This window comes from Myodes glareolus, chromosome 22 (genome assembly GCF_982192425.1).
Source record: "Myodes glareolus chromosome 22, mMyoGla1.1, whole genome shotgun sequence".
Lineage (NCBI taxonomy): Eukaryota > Metazoa > Chordata > Mammalia > Rodentia > Cricetidae > Myodes > Myodes glareolus.
The window spans coordinates 11585117-11612729 of record NC_142047.1 but is presented as its reverse complement, the minus strand read 5'-3'; the positions used below and the strand labels follow the sequence as shown (position 1 = coordinate 11612729).

The 27613-nt window shown below is 49.6% G+C and overlaps 1 protein-coding gene across 1 annotated transcript in view; it reads left to right on the top strand.

Moving 5' to 3' along the window:
* LOC148118415 (voltage-dependent P/Q-type calcium channel subunit alpha-1A-like) overlaps positions 1–18104 on the top strand; it is a 66376-nt gene extending 48272 nt beyond the window's left edge. Inside the window, 6 exon segments of the mRNA XM_087900628.1 lie at positions 6716–6880; positions 7816–7926; positions 15171–15345; positions 17411–17565; positions 17804–17869; positions 17974–18104. Coding sequence (XP_087756754.1) covers positions 6716–6880; positions 7816–7926; positions 15171–15345; positions 17411–17565; positions 17804–17869; positions 17974–18093 — 792 coding nt within the window. The 3' untranslated portion in view covers positions 18094–18104.
* Positions 18105–27613: the final 9509 nt, after the last annotated feature.

The window sequence follows — 27613 nt, the reverse complement described above, 5'->3', positions numbered from 1 at the left end:
TTTATTAATCTTTATTAATTTATTAATAATATTATTAAATTAATTAATTATTAATCTGTGCATCACCACAAGGTTATGACCGACCAGCAAAGTTTCAGCAGGTCTGTCTCTGGCAGTGGCTCCATGACTTCTCTCTGACTCTGCCTCCTTTCTCCCAGCATTCAGTTTAGTTTTCCCTGCCTGTCTCTATTCTACCCTATCATGGGCTCACGACAGTTTCTTTATTAACCAGTGGTATTCACAGCATACAGAGGGAAATCCCACATCACTTCCCAATAAATCAATAAAACTGATAATGTTTATAATTGACATTACATAAATCTCACCTAAATTATTTATCCTCTCATGTAAATTGTTTCATTTTCAGACCGTCCAGCATATTATCATACAAGGACCTAACTCCTCCCTCCATAGGAATAGTGTTTCCCATTTTTTAATGTGGGAAAAAACTCTCTCTCTTAACGAATTCCTCCCTTTAAGAATTCCCAGTCGTCTCACCAAACCTGCTGACAAGGACGGTGAACTGTGAGGTGTAGCACATCTGAGGGAGAGCACAGGCGGTCACAGTCTGGCTGAGGACAGCTGCAGCTGTTAGCGGGTAGCCGTGTGCTGAGAGTGGCAGCCAGAGGAGAGGGTTCTAGGGAAGCAAGAGGGAGCCAGCTGTCTGGAAAATGCACACAGGATTGTGCAGAAAAAGCACATGTGGCAGGAGCTTCTAGGTTGTTCTAGGTCGGGGAAGTTCTGTGGCATTTGGAGCCCAGGTGCTTCTGTAGTTTGGGTGGTAGGTGGAGACTGTTGTAGAGAGGCTGTAACAGGAAAACCCCAAGCTTACTCAGGGGCTTGGGGGAAAAAGAAAAGAAAATCTAGCCAGCAGGGACGGTGACCCCAGTGGGAGCCTCCACGTGCAGCTCCAGCCTGTGCCAGCAAAGCCCCGGGCACACAGCTCTTTCGTGAACTCATGCCTTAGTGTTAGGCACCAATTGCTGCATGAGTTCTAATTGGTCTTAATAATTAAAACCCAGAGTCAGATATGGGGCAAATGCTGACAGATCAGAGAGACAAAGGAGCAGCCGCAGCCAACTCTTACCTGGCTGACTCCTCAGCCAAAAAAGGAACCGAGTGCCTGTCTCCTCCCACCTTGTATTCTTCTCTCTGCCCATATCACTTCCTGCCTATCTCTCTATACAGATTTTCAGACCTCTGTGGTTAACTAGTGACTACCTTGGCCCTCTGATCTTCAGGCAAGCTTTATTTGCTAGAGCACAAAATATCACCACACTAGACAAATGTTACTGTAACCTCGAGTAGACCTTAGGAATTTATAAACCTTATCAAATATATCTTATTTATCAAACATATATTGTTACTTATCTAAATTTTCTAGAAGCCTGGGGTTGAACCGTTAGCAAAGCCGTAAGTAGTTAGGAGTAAATCTCTAAATCAGCTTTTGTTAATCTGAGTGGACCTTTATAACCTTAAAGTTTTATCATCATAATCCATACCAGAATATTTTAGGCCTGTTGTGTTTCCTGAGTCTAAAGAGAAATACAATAATAAGCAGTAGGACCAAGAGGTTTTACAGGCACTGCCTTTCTTAAGACAGTGAGGTAAAGTTCATGGCACAGACCCTGTAAGTTCAGTAAAGTCGACTGCCAGCCATGTGGCTGTTATTTAAAATACCATCTTTTGTAGATCACTTTTAAACATGAGTTGAATTTAAGTTACATATACAGTAAATAGATCTATTTCCTAATAAGACTTGAATTTAAATAAGAGTTGAATATAGCAACTTAAGACTCAGTCTTTTGTTACAAGGTTTTTTTGGTTTGTTTTTCAAGACAGAATTTCTCTGTGTAGCTTTGGAGCCTGTCCTGGAACCCGCTATATAGCCTGCCTGCCTCTGCTTTCCGAGTGCTGGGGTTAGAGATGTGTACCTCCACTGTCTGATGTTTCAGTACAAGTTTTAAATTCATTACAAATTTTAAAGAACTTTTTAACCATACCCAACAAACTTAGAACTCAACTCCTGAGACAGAGTTTACAGCATGGTCTTCAGAGATGTTTTCAGAGCAGTGCATAGAGGCGTATTAGAGAGAAAAGATTTGTAGGAGTGGGGAGTAGAGCCTTAGAGGTAATGGACTTGGAAGTGTTGAGCAGAGCAAGTTTAGACACATGAGATTTAGGGACCATTTGTTTGTTCTGTGGCAGAAGTTACAAGTTGTGAGAATTTGGAAATCATATTTTTGGCCATTGATCTGTAGCAAAAGGTGTAGTAATAAAATCTGAGTCTGTGGAGGAGGAAAGGGGGGGATTCTGTAAGCTCCAGTGGGTGTGGCTTAGAGAAGCTGTGGGGGGAGTTCTGCCCTAGCAGGGGCATCCTGGCAGTACCTGAGGAAGAGACAAATCAGGCAGCTCTGAGTGGGAGCTGAGAGCAGAAGCTCTGGGATTGTAGGCAGGATCTGAGATGAGAGAGCAGGTCACACAGGCCTGGACTGGCTTAAGGAAGCTGCGGGAAGGAGCTGAGAGGGAACAGGGTTGCAAAGCATTATAGACCAAATAGAGTATAGAGAAGTGGTGGGGGCGAGGATAGGGTAGACCAAAAGTCTAGGTAAACAAGGTGGCTGGATTATATAGGGAAGAGCAGCTGGGGGAATGGCACCCCAGCCCCTGGACTGGAGAGTTTAGGATAGAGGCCAGGATGTGCCAACCAAATCCTATAACAGGTAGAGACTGAAGGATGCTGGGTCCACTTTGATATGTTAATGAGTACCTCTGATGGCCCTTGGTCCCAGGTTTGATATCTAACAAAACCAGCTTGTGGGGGGGGGGGGGGATGGGGAAAAACAACAGCAAATGTTTCCAAGGAGAGGACAATCTGCAAGATATCTCTTTTTTGAGTTTCGGGGTGTGGGGGACTCATACACACATCAGATATAGGGAGATTAAATCAGTCATCCTGGTTGAGGTTCTGCTACAATAACAAGCAACCCCACGAATCCACAAAGGAACTGATTTTTTGCTCATGCTGCGTGTCCTATTCAGTGATCCTGCCCATACCTTCTTTATTCTTGTTGGCCAAGCTAGCACACAACCTTATTTCAAGATACTTGAGAGCAAAGGATAGTGTGCCATGGTCTAGGTCTTGGTTCCTCCCCAAGTAATGTATGATTTCTCTAAGGACATATAAACAAATGTCTATTTACTCCCAAATGGTGCACCAAAGTCAATCAAAGAGACAATGCCAACCAGTCCTGGGTGTGTGAACCTGTGAGTTTATTGGGGTCACTTAGAGAAACGTAGAGAAACGTAGATGACTCAGAGACAACTACGTCACCAAAAAGCCACATCAGCGTAGGTGACAGCTCATGAGGACTGTACCCGTTCTTGGAGATCCCTACACAACTGCAGGCAGCTCAGTGGAACAGTCTCTTCTCCACACTTCTTTATACATATGTAGCACTATGGAGGGACTGCCGAATACAGCTCTGTGATCTTCCTTCGTCACATGGGCTCCCTGCACTTCCTGAGCCTTGTCGTGAGCCTTCTTACTTGTTTAGAGGGAGGGTTTTTCTAGGAGAGAGCTACACATAACTCTGGCTGTTACATATTTTCTGCCTCCTCTTCACCAGTGTTCTCTGAGCCTTGCATCTGGTGATATAGATAGCAATTTTCCTCCACTTACAGCTGAGCATTGGAACATTTTGCAACAAAAAGCCACTTACTCTCTGAAACTTGACCAGTTTTGAGTCTCTGCAATAACCACCACTTGTTACCAAAAATAAAATAAAGGAAAGAAGGGAGGGAGGGAAAGAGGAAGGAAGGAAGGAAGGAAGGAAGGAAGGAAGGAAGGAAGGAAGGAAGGAAGGAAGGAAGGATCCCTGTTGGCATTAGGTCTTAAATTAACCAATTTCTATTCTTTTATATTTTGCTATGAGGCTTATGACCTACCAGCAAGGTTCTGGCTAGTGGCTCATGTCTTTCTCCTCTGGCAGCTGCATGGCTTCTCCCTGACTCCGCCTACTCTCTCTATATCTTTTCCAGCCTGGCTATATTCTGTTAATCCATTGGCCGAAAGCAGTTTCTTTATTCATTAACCAATGAAAACAACACATATACAGAAGGACTTCCCACACCACATCCCTTCCCAACCCAAACTGACAACAGCAGATCTGTAGGTGTGGACTACAAATGTTTAGAAGACAGTATGACAGACATACCACTTCTGTTTATTCAAAGAGTGCAGTGGACTGTCCACTGGAGCCTGTGACTTCAGCAGCTACACATTTGGTCCTGGCTTACAGATCAGATGGCATCCTTTCCTGCAGAGCAAGCCTTAAATCCAATCAGATAGCAGCTGTTAGCACCCATAACTATTGTACCGTTATTGTACCAAAGAGTACATCTTGTCTAGTATGGTAGTACTGTAGGTCTGTGGGACACTGTAGGGTTAGCATTATATAATGAGATCTTGCTGTGAGACTGTCTAGGATCTCTGACCATCCACTGCCATCTATTCTAAGCAAGTGCCCATTGTTCCTGAGATTCAGCAACTAAGGGAACACTAACAGGAAACATTAGTGAGTGTTATGATTCTGGTGGCACAACCCTAGCAGGTCCCCTGGCAGGTGGGAGACAGACAGATACACCATGCAGAGATAGAGCTTGGGTATAGAGTTTATTTAGTGGGTACTGGAAAGGGTATAAGGGTAGGGGGTATGGAGGAGAGAGAAAAAGGAGGAGAGAGAGATAGAGGAACAAAGAAAGAGAAGAAAGAGATAAAAGGGAAGGGAGAGGCAGATACTACCTCTTTAGAAGAAGGACGGAGAGAGATGAAGAGAGTGGTGGGAAGGGGAAGATGGGGGGGCTTGTCTGTTAAAGGGACAGGGTGCCCAGGAGACAGGGCAGACCAGCAGATTTGTTATTACAACATTCCCACCTTTCTCTTATAATAAAAGGGCAAGGAGTTAGGCATGAGGGCGCGAGTTCTCAAGACTGCTTCCTGCTTATTTGTGGGTGTCAGAGTCTTGGGGAACCTGAGAAAGCTGGGATTCCGGTCATGGGGTAGCTGGTTTCTTCACTCTTGCCCAGGATTTATGGTGGGGATCTGTCCAGTGTCTCTTGGGCCTGGCAAGGTGTTGGCAGAGCAGAGGACAAGGTTAAGTTTAGGAAGAAAAAAAATTTCCTTAGGTCCTATTAGTTAAGGAGGAGGGTGTCAGGACCAGGGAATTGAGAGAAGTGTATCTGACCTGTTTAAAGTGAGTCCTTCAGTTCGGCTCCCTGGAACTCACTGGAATTCTTTGACTTTGTAAAACCTAAGTTTTAGACACATACATTATATAAACAGTAACATTCTTATGCCAGAATGACTGTGACAGATGTGTTTGTACAATGATAAGTATCCTTAGAAAATGACCAAAGAGAATTTAAAATCTTTATCTTGCAGCAGTGGTAGTACTCTGCCAGAATTAGATTAATAGCTTATCATCATTTATTGATAATGTTAAGACATGAATGACAACACATGAGAGAGAGAAATCTGATAACTTGCTTTTGTCCTTAGACCTTTATAACTTGCAGGTACACACCTTAGTAACTTGCCTTTGTATATCTTAAACCATCTTTTATTTAGAACATGGTAAGAAGTTAGTCTTTCCCACCTGTCCTGCACACTGTCCTGGCAGCCACACCTTCCTTCTTCAGGGAACTGTTGCTCAGGTGTCAAGCACCTGATTCACCTTCTTTCCTTTTCCTTCAGAACTCAATCTATGTCTTCCCAAATCTGTCTTCAGGTGATAGACCAGGCCCTTTTGTCTGCCTTGCCTTTTTCTCATCTTAATTGTTTGGTACTTTGCAAACCAGATTTACATGCTCCTGTGAGTCATTAAGATATACATTCCAGAGCTTCTCCTACCTCATAAAGATGGGTAAAACCATGAAGTCCCATGACAGCCGAAGGTCCCTGATGGATCAGCCTTCTTAACTCTCCCGTGAACACAGCTCTATCTATCTGATCCACTGAACTAGACATCGAGCACCGCCTGTCACACACCCAATTCCCTGCATGATGTCTGTCCCTCGGTATTGTTCTCTAGTACCTGATGCCCATGGAGACCTCAGCTGGTAATAACCAGATTCCTCAGGACTCTGTCAGGCCAGTCCCTCATGGCTGCATGCTATGCGGCCTTCGTAGTTGTGTAGCCCAGCTTCTCTGCCTCCACAGCCCCAGACAACCCCATCCTCTTGTGTGTCCCACAGCCTCCCTCACATATAAGAAGCAAGGGACTCATGAAGAATAGTTTAGCTGGCCATGGTGGCAGACCTGTTAGCCCAATACTCAGAAGATGGAGCAAGGGGACCACTATTTTTAAGGCAGCACTGACTACAGAGTGAGACTTTGTCCCAAAAGAAGAGAAAGGTGGTAGGAATGAAGCCCAGTCGGTAGAGTCCTGGAAGCCCCGGACTCCAATCCGTAGCACCATAGGAGGTCATCTTGCTGACTTTGGCAGCTTGGAACCAGGCTGGGCTACATGAAGTCCTGGAGGGAGAGGGAGAGAGGTATGGGGGAGTGGGGGCAGGGAGAGCCCAAGGGCAGGCACTGCTCTGTGTCACTCACAGTCAGTGCTTTCCTCAGCTGCGCCTCAAGCAGCTGCACCGGAGGTTGTGAGCAGCTGGCCTCCCTGCGTTGGTCCTTCTCATGCAATGGCATCTCCCACAGAGGGCCTGCATCGACTTTGCCATCAGTGCCAAGCCACTGACTAGGCACATGCCCCAAAACAAGCAGAGCTTCCAGTATCGAATGTGGCAGTTCGTGGTGTCCCCACCCTTTGAGTACACCATCATGGCGATGATCGCTCTCAACACCATCGTGCTAATGATGAAGGTGAGTGAGCCCCCATCCTCCTAATGTAAGACCCTTGTGCAGCATCCCAGCCAGACCACACGCCGCTGCCTCTGAGCCTTCCTACTGTTCTCTCTGCCAGCCACACTGTTCCAACCACACTGCCTGGCCAGCTCCTCCCTTCCTCCCAGAAACCGTGAACTAGGTCTGGGGCTGGCGTCCGCAGCTCTCCATAAACTGTGGACTAGGTCTGGGGCTGGTCTCCGCAGCTCTCCAGAAACCGTGAACTAGGTCTTCGGCTGGTCTCCACAGCTCTCCAGAAACCGTGGACTAGGTCTGGTGCTGGTCTCCGCAGCTCTCCACAAACTGTGGACTAGGTCTGGGGCTGGTCTCCGCAGCTCTCCAGAAACTGTGGACTAGGTCTAGATGGCTCAGTGGTTAAGAGTCCTAACTGCCTTTCATGAGGATCTGAGTTTGGTTCCTGGTACCTATGCAGGGCAGCTCGCAACTGCCTCTACTCCAGCTCTAGAGGGCCTGTAGACTTTCTGGCCTCCAGGCATTCACACACATAATGCACACATACACACACACACACACACACACACACACACACACACACACACGAACATACATGCCTGTAGCTGTAGACAAACACCAAAGTCCATACAAAAACCTTTTTAATTGACAAGAAAAAAGTTTGGCTACATTATCATTGAGATGTTTTCTGATAAATAAATAAATACTCAGCATATCAGAGATAAAAATCACCACAAATAAAGACTGCTCTGTGGCTCGTGGCTCATGTGTGACTGCAGCACTTGGGAGGCCGAGCTAGGATCATCACCATGATTCTAAGGCCAGCCTGTGCTAGGGTGAGACCCTGTCTCGTCACTCAAGGCTTTGCTGAGCTGTTGTCCTCTCTGGGCTCTCAGGTCGGACCTGCAGCCACTGACTTCTCTGCTTTCCTCTTCATCTAGTTCTATGGAGCCTCTGTAGCCTATGAGAACGCCCTTCGAGTGTTCAACATCGTCTTCAACTTCCTCTTCTCTCTCGAGTGTGTGCTGAAAGTCATGGCGTTTGGGATTTTGGTATGTGGGGCCTGCGGGTAATGGCAGTGGAACACATAGGGCCCAGGGTGTCGGAGGTGGTTGGTGTGTGCACTGGGCCCCATGACCTGGTCCCCAGTGAAGCCCATGCCCAATCTGCACAGCTTTGTACTGACCTAGAAATAAATACCAGGAAGACCCAATCCAGGGTCTTTACCATGGGCTAGTGGTCTATGTATTCATCTGTCCTCCAGATGACCCGGGTCTGGGATACTGAAGTCAGGAAACCACGAACACAGAGGACAAATCTCTAGTCACACAGGTCTGCTGGAGCACCCCTGTCACCCCAGTACTTGGAAGACTGAGGCAGGAGACTCTGGAATTCAAGGCAGCCTGGGGCAAAGTAAAACATGTCAGAAGTAATGACAGAAAAGAAGGAAGGGAGGCAGGAAAAGAAAGAGACAAAACAGTTTTGACCATAACCCAGCAGATCTCGCACCACAGTGAGCAGACACCAGAGTGGGATTCTCAGGACCCAGCCCACTGTTGTTTCTCTTTCATCTGGATTTTTAAATCAATTTTATTTATGTGTATTGGTGTTTTGCCTGCATGTGTTTGTGCATCACATGAGGGCTTGGTGTCCTTGGAAACCAGAGAGGTCAGCAAGTCCCCCGAGAGTAGAATCACGGACAGTTGTGAGCTGTCACGTGGATACAGTAATTGAGCCCAGGTCCTCTAGAAGAGCAGCCAGCGCTCCTAACTGCTGAGCTGTCTCTGTTCCCTGACAGAGTTTCACTGAGTTACCAGGTTGAAAGCTGAGAGATGGCCCAGTCAATAAAGTGCTGTCCACGAAAGCATGAAAAATTCAGTCCCTAGAGCCCTATTTAAAAAGCTAGGTGTGGTGCCAGTGATCCTTGCTCTGGGGAAGGAGAGGGCAGAGGACCCTGTGGCTCCCTGTCCTGACAACTAAACCTAATTGATAATCCTCCAGACCAGTTGGAGACCTTGTCTCAAAGGTGACAGACAACATTTCTAAATATGACTCTTGGGTGTGTGCCCTGGCCTACACGCACACAATATATACATGTGCATACACACTAACATGCACACATACACACATACATGAAAACAAGAGTCCCAGACTGGCCTTGCCGGCTTCGAACTTGCAATTCCTGTGTGTCAGCCTTTCAAGGGCTTCGATGACAGGCTTGTGGTATCAGGCAAGGATATGCATAGTCTTAATCTAAGGCACTCAGATCCCCAAGGGAACTGATGAGTAGGTAAGGGAGGAGCTGTGGAAGTAGATGGGGAAATACCAAACCCTTGTTTTCAGCAGCTGCTGACTGAGCTAGAGTGCTTGCTTCCACCTGGCTGTGTTAGTTCCCCGTTGCTGTGACAAAATACCTGATATATCTAACTTATTAAGCCGGGAAGGTTTATCTTTGGTTCACAGTATCAGAGATTAGCCCGTGTCATTTCAGCCCTATTGCCTTTGGGCCTGTGGGAGCCCGCGATAGAGCGGGATGTCCACTTCATGGCAGTGGGAAGCCAAGAGCAAGGGACAAGAGCTGGCTTGCCCCAGTGGCCTGCTTCCCTCCCACGAGAATCTAGCACCTCCCAATAGCACTGGCTACCTAGCCTCTACCCGTAGGTCTCTGGCACAGCCCCTACCAAATGCATGCTGTGTTCCTAATAGCATTCATTTTACACAGAAATATTAGGTGTTTTTAAACCAGGGCTGGTAGCATGTACCTGTAACCTCAGCACTGAAGGCTGAATCGGGAGGATTACATATTCAAAACCAGCCTGGTTCACATAGATAGCAAGACAAAGCCTAAAAAAACTCAGCATTTTTATAGGGCTTTAGAGGGCTCACAGATACCTCGAAATTCAGCTTGTGCTAGTTGTTTCAAAACTCAGGTAGTTAGCTAGGCTTTGAGATACATACTGTTCTTGAGAGACAGTAAGGTCGGGAGCTTAAGGCCAGCCTGGACTACATGAAACCCTGTCGTTCCCCAAGAGAAAACTATTATGCACAGCCAGTGAGGTGGTGCTCATCCTTAATCCCAGCACCCTGAAGGCAAAGGCAGGGGGGAATCTCTGAATTTGAGAGCAGCCTGGTCTACACAGCGAGCTCCAGGCCAACCTGATCTATACAGTGAGCCCCGAGCCAGCCTGGTTCAGTGAGAGTCAGAGCTAAGTAGTGAACCACTGTCTTACTGTCTTAAAAATAAAAAAGGCAGCAGCGGGGGTGGGGGGGGGGGACGGGGCGGGGAGGTGAGGTATCTGGGAAAGAGGGGAAGAGCTTTCAGCTTACAACCCACCCCTCCCCCAGTAGGAGCTCACACTGCCTGTGACCTCACTTCCCTTCATTAGGCCCCACTTCTTAAGTTTACACCACCTTCCATGGCAGCACAGGTGAATGACCCAGCCTCCTGCCCTCAGGGACTCTTACTGGATCCATCCCTCCATAGCATGCAGTTTTTGTTGTGTTGAGGGACCAGCTTCTTTCTGGGTGACTCAGGCTGGAGTAGTGGGCGGTGGCAGGAAGGGTGTCCAGAAGCAGCAGTTCCGGGTGACACAGTGGGCTATGATCAGAGCTGGGCTTCAAGTGCACAGCGTGAGACGGGAAATGGGTGTGGAGTTGCCTGGGTGATGGTTTTGGGGTGCACAGATAGTCCCTTTAGATCTCAATGAGGGGAGATGGGTGTGTTCAAAGCCAGGACATAGACCAGGAATGAGCAGTGTGCTTCCCTGCCTGGTGGTTGGTGAATGACAGATAAAGAGTGTGACTTAGGACAAGCAATACAGTTCACTGCTTTGAGAATTCATACATTTAAAGGCAAATAGAACTGAGCTCCAACCTGTTCACAAGGTTGGGTTCCACTGCCCCCTGCTGGTCATAATGGGAATAGCACTATCAAGGCCTTAGAGTAGTTCCTGGAATACAGCCCTCCCCCAGACCCAGGGATTCCAAATAGGGCTCTCAGGACACATTGTCCTTACCCCTTTTCAAGTAAATCCAGAGTCGCAGAGTTCTCCAAGACCTTGTCCTTGTCCATGAGCCAGTAAGCTCAGGCTTGGAACCCCTCAGGAGACTAAGTAGAAGATCCAGGGACCAGAAGGCAAAAAGCAAACCATCAATGCCCAGGGCCAATTGTGGGGTGGGTTCTGCCTCCAATGACAATGGGAATAATAATAACCGGACGGGAGTGTGGCACAGCAGCAGAGTGTTGGCTTGACCTATGTAAGACCCCAGATTGGTCTCCTCCCCCCAAAACAAAATTCAAAACAAAAAACACATTGAGAATATTGTACCAAACACCTCATATGAACTGACTCCCATTGAAGGTCTGGGCTCAGAGCAGAGAAGAATTGTCTCAAAGGGTTGGACTGGAGGAATGATGAGTGAGAACACTGTCCAGGGGAGGCATTCGAGGACACCCAAATGCCCAGCCACCCAGTGAAACACCATGCCAAAGTGGGAAGGGCTGGAGCAGACCAGAGTAGCAGCCAGCAAAGCACAGTGGGGAGAGGCCCTGTCTCCCTCGTCCTCGCCCACCAGTGCCCCTTGCAGACCTAGAAGAAATGGGGGAAGGAAAGAAGTCCTGCATGGAACGGATGGGAGTGAGCTGTCTCAGTCCACACAGCAGGAAACTGACCCCAGCACCAGGAGGCCAGAGGTCACCCAAGGCTTGATTGATTCCTGCCAGCTCTGGAAACCCCAGAACAGACTCAACCATTTCCCCACTTTTGTAAGGCTGGCACTTCTAGGGTCTTCAGAAGGGAGAGTCAGGGCAGCCTTGAGATGGTGTCCCTCTAGGGCCTTCAGGAGGGAGGGTGAGGACAGCCTTGAGCGATATCCCTGTGGTTTAGAGGTTGGGAGGAGATGTGTGCACCCCAGCAGAGCAGGTGGAAGAAGCTGGTTGAAACTTGGAGTTGCCAGTAAGACATCCTTAGGATTCATCCTGACTGCTTTCTCTAGCAAGTAGGATGGTGACACACAGAAGTTAATTCAGAGACACTAGACCATTATAATAGCCAAACAGCCCTCCCAACCACCCAGTTGGCTCTTGTCAGATCATCTCTTAAGCAGCAGGGATAAACTCATCAATTCCACACATGACTTGCGCAGACACATATTGAGCACCTGCTGTTTCTAGCGGCGCTATAGGTGCTAGAGACAGGGCAAAAAGAGCAAGACAAAGCAGCAGGCACACAGAGTGCCTGCCGCAGAGGGCTTCTGCTGTAGAGGGAGAATAGATAATAACAGTTAGGGGCCATCAGGAGGGCTCCGTGGGTTAAGGTGCGCTCGCCACCAAGCCTGACTACCTGACTTAAATTACTTTTCTACTGATGTGAGGAGACACCGTAACCAAGGCAACTGTAAAAGAGACATTTAATTGAGGGCTTACGGCTCCAGAAGTAGAGTTCACGATCATCGTGGAGGAAGCACGGGAGCAGCACACAGACACAGAGCTGGAGACGTAGCCGAGAACGTACATGAGGCACACAGAGGGAAGGGAGCAGGAGCTGCCTAGGAAGGACATGGACTTTTGAAACCGCAACCGCCCCCAACCTGGCAATACACCTCCTCCAACAAGGCCACCCTTCCTAATCCTTTTCAAACAGTCCCACCAACTGGAAACCAAGTATTCAAATATATGAGCCAATGGGAGCCATTCTCATTCAAAACTAAGTTACCGAAGTTCAATCCCTGGGACCCACAAAGGCACACAAAATAATAACTTTAATTTTAAAAAATTAAAGGAAGAGGGCTAGAAGTGCAATTAAATGGTAGAGCCCCTGCCTACAATCCTACAGTGAGGGTTAGGGGCATGGCAGAGCACATGCCTCAGATCCTACCCCACCCACCGGTGAGGGTCTGGGTGTGTGGCTCAGTGGTAGAGCTCTGGGTTTGCTTGTGGGAGACCCTGCACCTAGCCACAGTTGCACACACACAAAAAAGTCAACCTTCTGAAGTGCTTGGCACAAAACCTGCCACAAAATTCGGTTCCCAGTGGCTATTATTATTACCATTGTTATTGTCTCCATGTGTCTGCTTTGGTGCAGTGAAGCTGCCCTAAGACACCATCGTTTTGAGGGGAAGATGTTGGATAGGCATATGACCTGTCCTCACCCTGCATTAGGTGCTGGTAGCCCCTGTCTGGGACCCAGGTAAGGCCACTATCCTTAAGGCTAGAGCCAAGCTGAGCTAGGAGAGCAGGAAGGCAGTTAGTTCCCTCTGGGTAGAGAGGCTAAGATGCTAGCACAGCCCTAGGCTTTAATGTCCTGCCCAGATCTGGCTGGGGGCGGATTTGCCCATGCGCAATGGATAATGACTGTGTTTCTTGTCTTGTCTCTTTCCATGCCTGCTGCTTAAACTGTATATTGGCTCAATGCCGTCTAAAAAACTCATCCAATCAAAGTGCACTATGAAATCCATTTGTTCACCCATGACGTGGTCTGTGTGTCCATACACCAATGACTTACCTCCCAACCCACCGCCACCGCCACCCCACTCCCCGCCCAGAACCGAAACCCATTGGTTTTTGGCACTGGTTACAAATCCACCTTAAAAATTAAATTTAAAAAACAAAACAAAACGCTGAATCACCTCCCCAACTGCCCCTGCCCGCCTGCTCCCCCTCCATCTTCAACATCTGCATCTAGTATCCGGTTGGTGTTACCTCTTTCTGAAGTGTAAATGCCTTACATTAACTGTGACTGCACTGCATGCCCCGCCCACCCCGCCTCTGTCTCTTGCCCTCTCCCCCCCTTTTCTAGAGCTCCTTCTGGTTGGTTTTTTATTGGACTCTGGATTGGGCTTTGGCTCCAAAGGGTTGTGTCCTTGTCAAGAAAGGAAGGTTCTCCCTCCTCTAGGACCCCAGGGTGTGACCCTTCTCCACCCCACTCACATCCCTTAACTCTGAACCATCCCAGAGCTGACACAGTGGTGGCACGGAACTGTGATCTCAGAGTTCAGGAAGTTAAGGCTACAAGATTGCAGCTTGAGGCCAGCTTGTTCTACATAGCACGTTTCAGTCCCGCCAGAGCTACAGTAGCCCCGTCCCAGATTTAATAAAAAAATTAAAAAAAAGCTGGGCGGTTGTGGCACACACCTTTAATCCCAGCACTTGGGAGGCAGAGGCAGGTGGATCTCTGAGTCCAAGGCCAGCCTGGTCTACAGAGCAAGCTCCAGAATAGGCTCCAAAGCTACAGAGAAACTATAAAATCCTGCTGGGGGGAGGAGTGGCATATGAATCAGCAAAGACATCTAATATTAACCTCAGGATCGCAGCGTGCATGTGTATCCCACACACATAGCCCCGTGTGTGCTCCGCGTCTACTCCCACCACATTTCCTGCCCTTCACAACCCTTAGTAGCTGTGAGTCCCCATCCCTGCCCGTCTGCCGACCTCCATGGAGACACACTGAAGGACCTCCAGTGGCGTGCCCACAGTAAACACGCATTCATGTACCAGACACCAGTGGGACCCTGTTAGGTGCCACTGAAAATAGAGCACGTTGTAGCCCCCATTGCCGTTCTGCTTGGCTACTGTGAAGTAGGAGGAGGTGGACTTTGGTCCTACAACTGTGATTTGACTTGAAACTGTAACTGCACTGCTGGAAGAACAGGCAGCATTAGCAAGGCATTCTGGGCCCCCAGCCCTGTGGCCAGGAAGAGTATGCATAGGTCAGGGTCTGCAAGTGAGAGGATTTGGATACAGCAGAGAGACAGGCTGGTTCAGAAAGGCAAAGGGACGGGGCATCTAGGCTTCATCCTGAGCAGTGAATAGATCTGGAGGATCTGAATCGGGCACTTCTGGGACAGACTGGACAAGATTGCCAGGAAGCCAAGGGAGGTAGAGGTGGCAGGAGAGCCCTGTGCAGGGCCCGGGGAGGGGTAGAGCTGGGTGTCTTTGGGAAGCTAGCGATGGAAGTTAGGATTGGGAGGAGACCAGGGCTATGGGGAGAACACCTCTAGCCAGTCTGAGGCACCCTATGGATGCCCCTGAAGAACCCCAGTTAGGGGCCTGGGGCCTGAGGGAAGGGCTGGGAGAGAAGCACATGGTAGGTAGTGAGGACTTGGAATATGGAGTAAGTGGTGCCCATGTCTTTTGCAAACCCAAGGGACACCTGCCCTTGAGCCTGTCACTGGAAGGGAACACAAGGTCCAGGATACCCCACACACCTGAGCCTGCATCCTCCGCTGCTGCTCAGCCTGGAGCACAGGGTGGAGTTTGTGTAGAAAGGACTCCCTTGGGAATTCTGTGTGCTATCAGGACTCCATGCAGACCCAGGAAGAGCTGGAGGAGCAGATGAGGCCTAAGACCCCTGACTTCTCCAGTCCCTACCCCTCCTCCCTCATGTGTGAGCATGCTCAGCAGCTGCCAGATCCCTGCTTCTGCATGTGCCAGTTCGCCCCCAAGCTGCTCCTGAGAACCCTTGCCTCTGCATGTTTGGCCGAGCCCACATGTTATGATCTGCCCCGTTGAAGGGATGGCTTGTTCTCTGGAGGGTTGAGGGGACAGGTTAGGAATACTTCTTGATTAGTGGTCCCATCCCCAGCGGAACTGGTGGCCAGGCAGGACTAGGCATCAGGTCAGTGGGGCACGGTGGGTGACTCTTAGCTAGGTCTGCAGGCTCACAGTGGTTAGACCCAACAGTGTCCTAATGTAGGAGCCCAAGGTTTATTCCCCATCCCAGAAGTCCTAGGGACAAGTTGTTTATCCCAGAGGCCTCTTACCAGCCTCAGAAATTCTTCAAACTCCAGTCACTGCCTCTCAGCTTCCAAGCCAGAGCTAGCTCAAGGCACAGGTTCAGCAAAGAGAAGCCTCTGGGAGGCAGGTTAAACACATCATTCACTGCCCGAAAAAGAGAGAGATGCCCGCTGTAATCCCAGCATTTGGGAGTCAGAGGCAGGAAGACCTCAAAATTCAAGATCAGCCTGGGTGATAGCACAACCATGTTGCAATAAATAAATGATCCATTGTGCAAATTGGGACATGTCAACAACAGGAAGGAAGCTGTTGTCAAAGCCACTGACTTCCACAAGCAAGCACCTTTTGTCATTAGCCCTCATTCGGGCTTGCCTCATGACCTGTATCCAGGATGCCTACAAATCCTTAGACTGGGGCGCCAGGAAGCCTCTGGCCCTCCTGCCTCCAGGTTGTGACCACTACATGGTCCCCAGGCAGAAAACTCAAATGCTCTGTGTGCCAGTGATCCGAGAGATTAGGAAATTGGAGAGCATGGAGCTGGACTCCAGGGCTCAGCTATGAGAGGCTTGGGGAGCCAAAAAGCCAGAATGGTGGGCAAAATCTGATTTTTAAAATTAGTCACTTATTTAAAAAAAAAAAAAGCTCAGGCCCAACAAAGTACTTTCATTGGCTATGTTGGGTCAGTTCCCACCTTCACCAGCCTCACCTGAAGCCCCCTGGAGAGTCCTGGGCCTTGCCCACAGTTTCCAGCCAACCTCTCCCCAATTACAGCCTGGGTGGGAGGCTGCAGAGGCAGCGACTAGACCTGGGTTTGGAGAACAGGAAGGGTCCATTTAGGGAAATCCTGGGACCAAGGATAGCTTCATCCCCCACCTCCCAGCACTGGCCCCTTGGTGGGTCCTGGGCTGATCAGAGCTCACTGTCCCCAGGAGCTGAGACCTTCCTGCTTCCTGCAGGCCTGGTCCTGAGACACCACCCAGCCCCAGAAGCTGAGAAGCCATCCCTGAGAGGGGGGAAAAGGGCCCCTAATGCATCTTCTCCGACTCGGCGGGCAGCTAGGACTCACCCTGCAGCCGAACAGCCCCAGCTCCCTCCAGTCCTCCCCGTTCCCCCTTGCCAAGGGGGTAAGAAAAGATGCCCTTCCCCTTCTCCCCATTGGCTCCAGCCGCTCCTCCTCTGGGCCATGGGGTGAGGTCAGGGCGGGCAGGAGCGGGTGGGTAGCTCGGCAGGGCAGGGCAGGGCAGGGTGCCCGGTGAGACCCAGGACAGATGCATTTCTGGCCCCGAGCTTAACATGCCTGTAACCGCACTTGCCCCTTAGACCTGCTTGTGCTGGCGCCCTTCCCCCACCCCGCCCCTGTCTATGCTTCCTACTCTTGTGCTGGGTTCTGCAACTTGACCCGCTTGTGTCTTACTGTCTCAGTGCATTTGGTTTTTGGGAGAAATAAAAACCATCTCGATTTTTTTCCTGATTGGATGATTCGGATGTATTATTTTCTTTTCCGTACTCTTTTGTTATTTCCTTCCTGATCCTGTTCCTTTCTCCTCCTCCTCCCCTCCCCCCTACTTCCCCCCAACTTGTGAGTGGGCCTGGCTGGGTGGACATAAGCTTTTGAGTTGATATCTCTTCCTTCCACACCCGCCTCCCCTATCCCCCCCTTTTTTTTATGTCCCCCCTGCTCTATTGCATTAACAGTGTTTTCTCTCCTCTCCCTCCTTACTTGGGGTGTGGCTTGCTTTTTTCCCTATTGGTTGGCTTCATGTAGGGGCCTCTGTGAGTGTTGACTACTCTAAGCTCCTCAGGGTGGGTGGATGGTCACCTTTCTTCCTTGTCTCCTCAGAATAACTTCATCAACCTGAACTTTCTCCATCTCTTCCGTGCTGCCCAACTCATCAAACTCCTCCGGCAGGGTTACTCCATCCGCATTCTCCTCTGGACCTTCATGCAATCCTTCAAGGTGAGCCAAAGCGGCTGCTCCTGCTGCTGGTCCAAGCCAGAGTAGATCCCTAACTCTAGGCGAAATGAGGAAACAAGACTGAAAGTGGTTAAAGCAGGATCCTGGGCTAACGTCTGTACCTAGTGTCTGCAGGGCCTCATCACAGACCCTAGCAGCCAGGGGCACGTGATGGCTTGACTCTGAGGACAATCTGGGCAAGCTGTCTGGCACCCTTCCTCACCATCTTCCTTCCCTCCAGGCCCTACCATATGTCTGTCTCTTGATCGCCATGCTCTTCTTCATCTATGCCATCATCGGGATGCAGGTGATCCCGCACCCTTGGGGTACCAGGGCTGCGGGAGGGGAGCCTGCCTCAGAGGGAGCCAGGGTCCCTGTGACCGCCCCAGTCGTCACCCTCCAACTCTCCAGGTGTTTGGCAACATCGGCATTGATGGGGAGGACGAGGACAGCGACGAGGACGAGTTCCAAATCACTGAGCACAATAACTTCCGGACCTTCTTCCAGGTGCTCATGCTCCTCTTCCGGTGAGGGGGTGGGGATCGTGCTTCTCTTTGGGTTGCCTTTGAATCTGCCTTCATTCTGTGTGTTCATTGATCTCCTGACTGGGGATGTGGGATGAGCTTAAGTCTGCCCAGCTGGCCTTTTCCCAGTGGCGCTCTTGGGACAAGGATCCCCAGGTTAGAAGCATAGAAGGAATGCTCCAACTGTTACCTAGTTGAATGCTCCTGACCCCCTTTTGAAGTGAGAGACTTTTGAGACCTGTCTTCCAGAAGTTAGAAACAAAGAATAATCCATGTCCCACAAAGGAACATGCTAATGAAACAAAGCATGCAACAAGGCCCAACCAGTCTAGCAAGCACATCTGATCCCAGGTAGCTTCTGTCGCTTGTCCCTGACACAGGTAGTGGCTCTTTCATCCCATTGGGGGCAACTCTACTTCACACACTGCTGTGAGTCGCCAGTTGTGCAAAGGACAAGGAAGATCCAGAAAACATGAGCCCTTGCCAGGCTAACTACCTTCAACAGACAAAAGATGTTTCTCACAATTTCCCCTCTTTGTTACACGCCTCCCCCAAACTTAGCCAGATATGTGGCCCATTAGAAGTTTCTAGTAACAGTAAACTATTGTTAGTCTAGGTGATGGCTTAAGCATAGTTCACAGTGAGCCCACCTTCCTACAGAAAGGTCCCTTCACCACTTGGTTGGCCTGGCCTAGCTGGAACGTGAGCTTTTCACCCTACATGGGAAGTGTTCTCTTGACCAGGAGTTTTGTCTCAACAGACATTTACTAGTTTATCTTAGTCAGGGTTTCTATTGCAGCGAAAAAGCCCCATGACCGAAAGCAAGTTGGGGAGGAAAGGGTTTATTTGGCTTTCACTTCCACATCATAGTCCATTATTGAAGGAAGTCGGGGCAGAAACCTGGAGGCAGGAGCTGATGCCGAAGCCATGTCAAGCGAACATAAAACTATCCGGCACGCTGCTGTTTTATTATGCTCTGCTGAAATGGTGGCCCTAGAATTATTTAGCAAATTGATCAAATATCAGGGCCCTCGAAACACTTTAGCATATGTCTTAGGGTTTGTATTGCTGAGACAAAATGCCATGACCAAATAGTAAGTTGGGGAGAAAAAGGAGCCCCTCAGCTCTGCACCACCTGAGCCACAGCCTGGAGCCCAAGTGGAATCATTTTTAATATATATATATTTCTCAAAAACAGAGCCATCTCTCTCTCTCTTGCATTACACTAGCAAACTCTTAGCCTCCAGAATGCGGCCATGCAGACTCCACGAAGCATGGGACATTACCTCTGTTCCCTCCGAACATCTGTGCTTGCTCTTAGCTGAAGCTGCCTATCCCGTGGTCTCAATGACACCCCCAAATCAGATGCATCCCTTGGGGGAGTTGTAATTTTGCATTTCCTTACCCCCACTCTCTCCTCCACCACTCCCTGCCTCCTGAAGCCTCCAGCCCCCTTCCCACCCCCATGCCCTGCCCTAGCCCCTCGTCCTCACCCAGGCCCCTCAGAGACCAGCCTCAGCCAAGCCAGAATACTCGGCCCCTCAGCTCCGCACCACCTGAGCCACAGCCTGGAGCCCAAGTGGAATCTGACTGTTTCTCTTTTCTCTCTCTCTCTGCCTGCTTGTAAGCAGTGGAATAATCATTTTTAATTACCTTTTCTTCCATTTTTTTCTCCTCTTTTCCATTTATTTGAAACATCTATTTTATCATTCTCTGCCTCTTTCTCTATTTTTTCGGCTCGTGTGGTTTTTTTTTGTTTTTTTGGTTTTTTTCTTTTTTTCTTTTTCTGTTTCTTCTCCGCCTCTCCCCCCAGCCTTTTGGTTCTCCGCCCCACCCACCCCCTCCTGTTTTTTGTTTTTGGTGCTGCCAGGGATCGCATGCCTTACCCGGACATGTATCAGATGCTGAGACACATGTCCCCACCCCTGGGTCTGGGGAAGAAGTGCCCGGCCAGAGTGGCTTACAAGGTAGTCTATCTTTGCCAACACCGATGTCCCAGAGCTGGGGACTTTTCAGTGCTGACCACAACACCCAGCGAGTCTTCTGCCGACACCCTCTTCTTTTTTCTTTTTTTCTTTTCTCAAGTAACTGAGTCGTGAGCATCCTTTGACTCTCGGCAGCACACTGTGTCCTTTCTGATGAGTGTCTAAGTGTTCTCAGACTCCATTTTGGCCAACAAGCAACGGGGAGGGGGAGGGAGTGCTCCAATCCCCTAGCACCCACGTGACACCCCACCCCCACCCCCACCCTGGGGAGCCAAATTGTACATCTCTGCCCTTTCAAAATCGCATGCCTCAGGCCCAAGCCAGACAGTTCTGTGCCTTGAGCCCTTAAACCCTGGCTGGCCTCCCCACACACATCTGAAGCTGATCTCTGACTTAGGGCCCAGGAGATCTGACACCTCCCACAACTGAGTCCCCCATCCTCCCTTGCCCTGGAGATGTCTCCCCATGCCACCCTCTACCCAAGATGCCCCAACATGCCTCTCAACTCCATTGTTTCAGAGCAAGCAGGAGGGCTGCCACTGCCCCCACCCCGAACGTGGTGCACCAATCAGGCCTTGCATGCTGCTTTGGAGGGTTCTGGGGGAGGGTGGGGGTGTATGCCAGCCGAGGGAGCGAGGAGACCCCCGCTCCTCTAAACTTCTGTCCTGGAATCTCCCCGGAAGATTCTCTCCCTGAAGGACATCTGCTTCCTCAGTTCATCCTCAAGGTGGCCAGGGAAGACCTTCAAACCCCATGCCCCAAAAGTGACTCCATAGCCCAGCCTTCCCATCCATCTTGCCCCCCTCTCCTTCCAGTGCTCCTCCAAGCCTGGTGTGACTGCTTCCCTATCCTTTTCAGATCTAAACCTCTTGCCACAAGTGTCCCTTTTGTAACTCCCCAACCTGATGTCTGGATAAAGCCACCATGACTCCCTAAGGCAACTTTGTGCACATTTAAAATAGCACATTTAACACAGAACACTGTCTGCTGGAAAATTTTGTTACAGAGGAGACCCTTACCCACTGTGCAAGCAAAAGCTGGGTCATGTTTAACACAGTACAGTGCACACCTGCCCAGTGGGACACAGTGCCCTCGGCTACATTTATCTACTGCCTCCTCCCTGCCCCACCCCAGCACCCCACTTCCTACCCTATTCTTGGTTTACTGCCTCCGTACTATCTCTGTGTATCCCCTGGTGAAACCTCAGAGTCCAACATCCTGCTGCCCAAGCCACTGAGCAGGCAGAACCCTTGCCTGGGACACAGAATTCCTTCCCTGGGCCTCAGGAATGTCCTAGCCCCTTCTCCCTGCTACTGCACAGGCAGCCATGATCTGGCAAGCCCCAACAGTCACTTCCCACGGAGCTATGAATGAGTCTTGAGATTCCATCTGCATGTGCCCGTTTGTACCGCTCTGTGTAGGCCTCGCTGCATGTCCACAAGGGGGCCTGCGTGGGGAGATGCCTGCCGCTTCTGAGGATGGAATGCTGGGGCTGGGTGCCCATCATCTGCCCATTGTGGGCTGAGCAGGGGGTGGGGGCGGGGAGCGGCGGCTGTGGCCGTGGACCCCACCGCGAGACTGCTGCACGCACACGCTGCTGACATCTGCCTTCTGCTCTTCTCTTTGGGTGGACATAAGAGGGAGCCTTTGAGAAGTACTCTGGGGCAGGGCAAGAATCTGAACCCCTAGACCTCAGGTCCCAAAGGTGGGATTTAAAACAGAAAAAAACCAGCTTGGGCTAGAAGTGGTGGCATGCTCTGGCATCCCAGCTGCTCAGGAAGCCAAGGCAGGAGGATTGCCATAAGTTCCAAGGACAGCCTGTGCTATTAGCAAAATCCTGTCTTCAAAAACAGAAAAGAGGTAAAAGAGAGGGATGGGGTGGAGTCAGCAGTGTGGAAAGCCCTGGAGAGGAGTGGGGTCAGAGAAATTCTGCACTGGCTTAGGTGACCACAGGGAGAGTGGCCCCAGCTTCAGAGTTCTTTCTGGGTCTCCCTGGGTTGGAATTTCCTTGCAAGATGCCGGTAGGGCCCAAGAATGACTGTCCTCACCTGGGGTTTTCTGTAGAGACTCCTGCGGATGGATCTTCCTGTAGTGGACGACAACACAGTACACTTCAACTCCACCCTCATGGCTCTGATCTGAACAGCCCTGGATATCAAGATTGCTAAGGGTAAGGCAAGCTGTAGACTTGGGGGAGGGGTGGGGTGGGCTCGGACTGACAGCAGAGTTGTCTGAGGGACCCCTGTCCTTGTCCTCATTCTTGTATCTGTGTAAGCATTTACCCTCCAGCCAAAGGGATGCAGCACCTTACAGAGGAGAGCCCTGCACTCCCGCCCATCTTTGAAGTCAGCAGCACAATGAGTTGTGTGTTCTCAGAGGGAAAAGGAGCCCTGGGCTGAGACCAGCCTGCGCCCAAAAGCCCCAAGAGGTAGGAAGGAGTGAAGCAGGGAGTAGGAACCACATGGGGTCCCACTGAGCTGACTTGGCCTTTGAGTAGGGAGACACCCCCAGGATCCAGAGAGAAGAGGTAGGATCTGACCCACATCAGAAGGGTGTCGAATCTGTGGAGACAGCCCAGTGGGAAGAGGTAGGTTGAGGGCCTGCATTAATCTGACCTTAGTTACTGTCCTGAACTAGCTAGGGCCCCAGTCTTTATAAAGAGGCAGGCTGGCCACAGGGCCAGCACTTGCCGCCAAGTCTGACTGACCTGAATTCAGTTGCTAAGAGTTGTTTCCTCTCTCTTATATGTGCGGTATGGCAGCCTGCTCCCCACCTCCTCTGCCCTCCAACACACACACACACACACACACACACACACACACACTTACACACATACACACTTACACTTGAATAAAAGTAATTTTAAGAAATCTCTGAGCTGGGTGGTGGTGGCACACACCTTTAATCCTAGCACTTGGGAGGCAGAGGCAGGCAGATCTCTGTGAGTTCAAGACCACAGTTCTTGGTCTACAGAGCAAGTTCCAGAACAGGCTCCAAAGCTACAGAAAAACCCTGTCTCAAAAAATATATATATAAAAAATAAAAAATCTCCAAGAGTTCTGATGGCTCTCAAGAGAGAGAGACCCCATCATCAGAGAGCCCGAGTAGCATCAGAGTCTCCTCCTTTGAAACAGAATTGTGTTCCTTTGCATAGAGAAGAGGAGGAGGACAGTGTGAGCAACTGAGAGAGTTAGAGTCCTCGGGCTCCATCCTTGTCCTCCCACAACCTCCATCCTTCTTTCTTTCTTATTTGCTGGCATCTCTCCCTTTATTCTTTAATTTTTTATTTTTTTAATTAATTAACTTATTTATTTTGATTTTTTTTGAGACAATCTCTGTATGTAGTCGGAGCCATCCTGGAACTCACTCTGTAGTCCAGGCTGGCCCAGAACTTAAAGCGATCCCCCTGCCTCTGCCTCCCAAGCACTGTGAGTGGTGTTGGGCTCCCTATTTTTCTAAATATTGGCAGGATGTCCAGTGCTCCCTTCGTCCCGAAAGGAGCATTGTCGCCGTTTATTCCATGTGAGGCTCTGATCTGCAGCAGAGCAGGCTGCCAGCTCTCATCTCAGTTCTGTTGCTGCTTCTTTTATTTTAGTGCTAACAATTCTAGGGACGCAAACCGGGTGGTCACAGCACACACCTTTAATCCCTGTAGGTGCATCTCTGAGGCCAAGGCCAGCCTGGTCTACAGAGTGAGTTCCAGGACAGCCAGGACTACACAGAGAAACTGTGTAGGCCTGTGCACCACATGTGTGCCTGGTGTCCAAGGAGGAAGTCATATGCCCAGGAACTGGAGTTATAGGCGGTTGTGAACTGCCCATTATAGATGCTGAGACCCAAAAGCGGGTCCTTCACAGGAGCAGGAAGTGCTGTGTGATATTTTGATTGCATTCTGACACTTCCAAGACTGTCAAAACTTTGCTTTGAAACAGAGGGTGGAGCTAAACTACTGACTGACTAAAATTAACCATAGAGGTTTAGGAGGATTGGAGGACTGAGAACAGATAGAGAGACAGGAAGTAGTAGAGTGGGTCTTAGAGAAGGATGGAGAGAAAAGAGGTGACTGGTAACTTCTCTAATCATTCAGGTGCTTACCACATATCTGATTCCTGAGTTTTTACTGGTAAAGAATAATTAGATAAACGCATCTGGCAGCCAACATGGGCGCCATTTGTAGGCAGACTTTTCTGTTCCTCCTGCCAGCTCCCAAATCACAACACAGAGACTTATTACTAATTATGGTAGCTTAGGCATGTTTCTAACTAGCTTATAACTTAAATTAATTCATTTTTATTAATTTACATGTGACCACGTGACTCACATGCCTCAAGTAAGTGTGCATAGCCACTGAGCCATCTCTCCAGCTCTCTCCCGTTTCATTTCTTCTTGAAATTTTCAATCTTTTATACTAACTGGTAAATTTTTCTTGTTTTCATTGGTTTCTGTTTGTTTTGTTTTGTTTTTCAAGACAGGGTTTCTCTGTGTAGCCTTGGCTGTCCTATGTCAACCACACTATGTAGACCAGGCTAGTCTTGAGCTCACAAAGATCTGCCGGCCTCTGCCTCCTGAGTGCTGGGATTTCTTTTCTTTTTTTCTCTTTCTTATTTTTCTTTTCTGGCTTTTGCTCTGCAGCCCTAGCTGGCCTGGAGCTTGCTATTCCAGACCAGACTAGCTTAAACTCACAGAAATCTGAGTACCTCTGCTTCCTGCGTGCTAGCATTAGAAACCTGGCCACCATGCCAAGCTGGATTTATTTTGAATCAGGCTTTTGTTGTTTGTTTGGCTAGTTGGTTGGTTGTGACTGGGTCTCCATGTAGCTCTGGCTATCTGGGAACTCACTATGTCTGTGAGGCCACAGGCTGGACTCAACTAACAGAGAACCACCTGCCCCAGTCGCTGAGTGCTAGGATTAAAGGCGTGCCACCATGTCCTGCTGAGAGGTGTCCTTTAGTCTCTAAGGTTAGCTTCCCACTCTGTCTTAAGTTTATTCTGCATGTTGACCGGAATATGAGGGGAAGGCCCTGGGTGATCACCTCAGGTGTTTCATACCAACACTGTAAGATTCCTGCCAAGTCAGGAATGCACGTGTTGTCTTGGGCTCTCCCATGAGGTCACTGCACATTGTGGGAAGTTCCTCCACACTACCACTCTGCAGGATTTGGGGAAACTGATGGCCCTTCTGTGTGGCACTGGCACAATCAGGTTCTTAGATGCAGTCTAAACTGAAAGAGGCCATGAGAAAAGGGGGTGGGGCTAGCGAAGGTTCTGAGCTTGTGTTGCAGATGCTCAGGAAGCTACTTGGACCTTGGACACAGTGGGCGGTGCCACGAGAAGGTGGCAGGGAACTGGCAAAGGCTCTGACCTTGTGGTGCAGAAGCTCGGACACAGTGGGCAGTGGGTCTTGTTGCTGACCCAGCAGAAGGAACTTTGGGAGAGAAGGTGTTTATTTTGGTTCAGTTTCAGAGGGATACAGTCCAGCAGGGACACATTGCTGCAGGAACAGGAGACTGACTGATCGCATGCATCCACCCCAAGGGAGCTGGCAGTACAGGAAATGGGATTCACTCCTAGCAGTCCCCTTATCTAGAGGGTCAACTGGCAGGGAGGGGGGAGTTCCAAAACCTCCCCAAACAGCACCACCAGCTGGTGATGAACTGACGTGGGGGATGTTCATATCCAACAACCCGGCCATAGAACCAGTGGAGGGAATGCACGCTTTTAATCCCACTACTTAGGAGACAGAGACAGGCAGATCTCTGTGAGTTTGAGGCCACCCTGGTCTACAAAATGAGTTCCAGAACAGGCTCCAAAGCTACAGAGAAACCCTGTCTTCAAAACAACAACAACAACAAAACATCTTGGCAGGGGAGATGGGAAGACGGCTCCGTGGATAAAAGCATTTGCTGTGCAAACTTGAGGACCTGAAAATCCCCATGTGCATGCGCACACACACACTAAAAAAAACAGTAACAACAAAACCTAGAGCATTACGGCTCTGCTGTAGTTCCTGTATTAGCAGGCAGAGACAGGCAGATGCTGACTCAAAACCATGAGCTTTAGGCTCCAAGAGACCCTGTCTCAAGTAGATAGAGAGGAACTAGAGAAGGGCACCCCAAGTCCTGCTCTGGCCTCTGCATGGAGGGACCACACCTGTGCACACAGCACACCCCACACCTGTGCACACAGCACACCCCACACCTGTGCACACAGCACACCCCACACCTGTGCACACAGCACACCCCACACCTGTGCACACAGCCCACCCCACACCTGTGCACACAGCACACCACACCTGTGCACACAGCACACCCACACCTGTGCACACAGCACACCCCACACCTGTGCACACAGCACACAGCACACACCTGTATACACAAAGCATACCCCACACCTGTGCACAGAACACACCCACACCTGTGCACAGAGCACACCCCACGCCTGTGCACACAGCACACCCCACACCTGTGCACACAGCACACCCCACACCTGTGCACACAGCACACCCCACACCTGTGCACACAGCACACCCCACACCTGTGCACACAGCACACAGCACACACCTGTATACACAAAGCATACCCCACACCTGTGCACAGAGCACACACCTGTGCACACACCTATGCACAGAGCACATGAGCACACCACACACACACACACACACACACACACACACACACACGGACTAAAGGCTAACAACCTGATTTTGATCCCTGGGACCTACATGGTGGAAAAAGAGAATGACTCCCACAAGTTTCCTCTGACCTTCACAAGAACCCACACAGGCACATACACACAAATAAATGAATAGAATTAATCTGATTGAGGTTCAGCCTATATTAAATAAAACATATCATTTTTAAAAAATAGTGGGGCTGGAGAGATGACTCAGTGAGTAAGAGAATTGCTCTTCCAGAGGTCCTGAGTTCAATTCCCGGCAATCACATGATGGCTCACAACCACCTGTAATGAGACCTGGTGCCCTCTTCTGGCCTGCAGGGACACATGCAGGCAGAACATTGTATACATAGTAAAATAAATCTGAAAAAAATAGCACTTTAACACAGGCAGTCTACATGGCTCTATGCTCAGTGTTCCACGAGGCCAAAGTTGAGCCAATCAAGCTGAGCTCTTTTCTGAAGACTTCAGGGAGAATCCATTTCCAATTCTGTCCACACATGAACATTAATTACTTGATCCAACCACAGTGGAGCTGAGGGGTAAGATGGGAAGTTTGCTAGGGTGTGGTAGCCTACCTGTGAGTTCTAGGCCATCTACGACTCCATAATAACTTTATTAAATTGCAAACACACACAACCTTCATAGGCCTGGAGAGATGGCTCAGCAGTTCAGAGCACCCAGGTTTGGTTCAAACCTCCTAACTCCAATTCCAGGAGATTGGAACCTTCTTCTGGCCTCCACAGTCACCAGAAATGCACATGGTACACACATACAAAGAAGCAAATCATACACCCAAAAACAAAATCTTTCTTAAAAATAACTCCCCCCCCCAAAAAAAAAGCCAGGCGTGGTGAAGTATGTCGT